The following is a 2,406-nucleotide window of genomic DNA, read 5'->3' as shown; positions in this document are numbered from 1 at the left end:
GCCCTCCCCCCACCTCCTGGTCCATGATGTCCACGTCGGAGGGGGTGCAGCCGACGTAGACCACCTCAAACTCATCAGGAATGCCCTCCTGCTCCCATCACATGGAACACACACGCATGGAGGGGGCGGGCGAAAAAAGGCGTCAGTCGACGCGCGCCGCGCCGCATGGCGAGGGTCCGCCGGCCCGGGTGTGCTCGACTTCCGCAGCTGCCGCCGATCACACCCCGCGGCGCCCCGCGTCTGCGGCGTGCAGCGCACACACAGCACGGCGTGCCGACGCCACCCCAGCGTCGGGCATGCGTCGATCGGCGTCAAGACAAAGGATAACAACATATCACGCAGCCAATATACTTCATATGCGTTAGCGAATCCGTCCCAAGCGCCCCCACCTTGGCCTGGTAGACGAGTGCGTCCTGGTCCCACTCAAATTCCCAGGAGGACCCCGCGCGCCGCTGGCGCACAGGCAGCACGTTGGACACGATGATGAGGCGGCTGGGGGCGGGGGGCGTGTGTGTGTGTGTGTGTGCGTGTGTGTTTGAGGTCTCGTGTGTGTATGTGTGTGTGTGTGTGTGTATGTGTGGACACGGTGGTTGAGGGTGGTGGTGTGCGTACATGCAAGAGCGCGTGCAAGCACGCTTTTGGTGCTTGGTGCGTGGGCAGAAGCGGCACGCGTGGCGCGTGTGACCGGGCGCGGGGGGGGGGGGGGGGTGGCGCTCAACGCCGGTGAAACACGGCTGAAGCGACCCCGAACCAGAGGGCTGACAAGGGCATACCAACGAGGCCGTTGCCGTTCGCCGTTCGCAGGCAGCGCGACACAGGCTGCCACCACAGCCGCACGCGTGGCGCCCCGGGCTCGAGACGCCAGGGGCGCGGCGGTGCGACGCGGCGCGGCTCGCGCCGCACGCACATGCATGCATGCGAGCACCGCGAGCGGGCCGCGAGCGCGCCCGCCGCCCCGCATGTTGCCGCGGCATGCGTCCTCCTCCCGCTCCCACCCTCAATCCCCCAACCTCTGACAACTCAGAGGAGCCCCGTTTTTCCCACCGCGCACCTGGCGCGCCCGCTCTGGCTGTCCAGGGACAGCGCGCTGCCACTCTGCGCCGCCTGGCCCAGCGGCGACGGCCCCGTGCTGACCTGGCGCGCGTCCGAGAACCGCGCCTCCTCCAGCGCCGCCAAGTTGTGGTAGCTGCCCCCCATGGTCTTGTTCATCTTGGCGGGTGCCCGGGCGCGGGCGCGGCGCGGCTGCAGCGCGGCGGGGGCGCGGGCGGCGTTGGGCGGGCGCGCACGGTCGCGCTGCGCAAACGGGTGGAGGGGCGGGCGGACGGGGCGGGCGGCTGCCGCAGGGGGCGAAGGCGCGGCAGCGCTCCATGAGCGAAATTGCTCACCTAGATGAAATCAGGCGGACACCCCTAGTGGCAAGACCGACACGCGCGATGGCGCCAGCGCGATCGCCCCCGCTCTGGTGTTGTCGGGGCGGCGCCGGCACAGGGCTGTATGCCGCCCGACCTGCGCAACGCCGGTGCCGTGGCGTGCATCTCCGTTTGTCAAACAGCTTAATGTCAGCATGGATCGTATCACGGGTATGGAAATACTCGCATGGGGCCCCATCGGACCTCGCCAGCACAGCAGGCAATTTTGATCTGAGCAGGCTCACCGAGGTGCTGCGGACGCCACACGAAATATGTAAGGTGTTCCTCTTCGTCTCTTTCCCGCCTCCGCAGCCACCCCTATCGCCGTTCGCCGGCCACGGAGCTCGCAGATCTGGGATCGCAGTGGCTTCTCAAACAGAAATCACTATTACAGTAAGGACCGCATCTGATGCCCCCTCCCGTGCCCCAGGAGGCTCTCCAGGGTCGAGGCTGTCGGCAGGAGAGTGAACCGGAGCTCTACGCAAGTGCGATGCAAGACATTCAGTAAATTGGTGCAATATGTGCGATCCTAATGCTACATGCAATGCTTGGCAACGAATGTGGAGGATCGTGACCCTCCGCGCCACCCGGGCAGGCGACCGACTACAGTGCGCCTCGCATGCCCGCCACCGCCCGGTGACTCAGTGACACCGCCAGCTAGCCAGCTCACTTTGGGCGGGGCCGCAGGCAGCTGCACAACCGATTACAAGAGGGGTTTACACAGTCCTTTCAGGGCACACACACTCAACCCTGCAGTGACAGTGCCCAGATGTAAAATTGCTCAACACCAAGGCCGCGAGGGTCCCCACCAGACCCGCACTCGAGTGTCGTTGGGGGTTGGGGCAAGCAAACCCCCCATCATCCCCAGCGACGGCTCAACGGCAGCACTCCCCAGTCTGCGAAGCCCAGAAGCGCCCTGAAGCGCATAAATATACGAGCCTTCACCTCGCCTCAGCTCAGCGCCCGCGCCCGCGTCCAGCCCCCCGCCCTCTCAAAC

At 66.4% G+C, this 2,406-nt stretch overlaps 1 protein-coding gene across 1 annotated transcript in view; it reads right to left on the bottom strand.

Moving 5' to 3' along the window:
* Positions 1-1,051: 1,051 nt before the first annotated feature.
* The window catches only part of MNEG_7912 (3-hydroxy-isobutyryl CoA hydrolase), a gene marked incomplete at both ends in the record, with an annotated part of 4,204 nt that continues 2,849 nt past the window's right edge, over positions 1,052-2,406 (bottom strand). Inside the window, 2 exons of the mRNA XM_014043617.1 lie at positions 1,052-1,293; positions 1,655-1,661. Coding sequence (XP_013899071.1) covers positions 1,052-1,293; positions 1,655-1,661 — 249 coding nt within the window. The remainder of the gene's footprint in view (positions 1,294-1,654; positions 1,662-2,406) is intronic.

Source organism: Monoraphidium neglectum (genome assembly GCF_000611645.1).
Source record: "Monoraphidium neglectum strain SAG 48.87 unplaced genomic scaffold scaffold01447, whole genome shotgun sequence".
Taxonomy (NCBI): domain Eukaryota; kingdom Viridiplantae; phylum Chlorophyta; class Chlorophyceae; order Sphaeropleales; family Selenastraceae; genus Monoraphidium; species Monoraphidium neglectum.
This window is presented reverse-complemented; position numbering and strand designations above follow the sequence as displayed.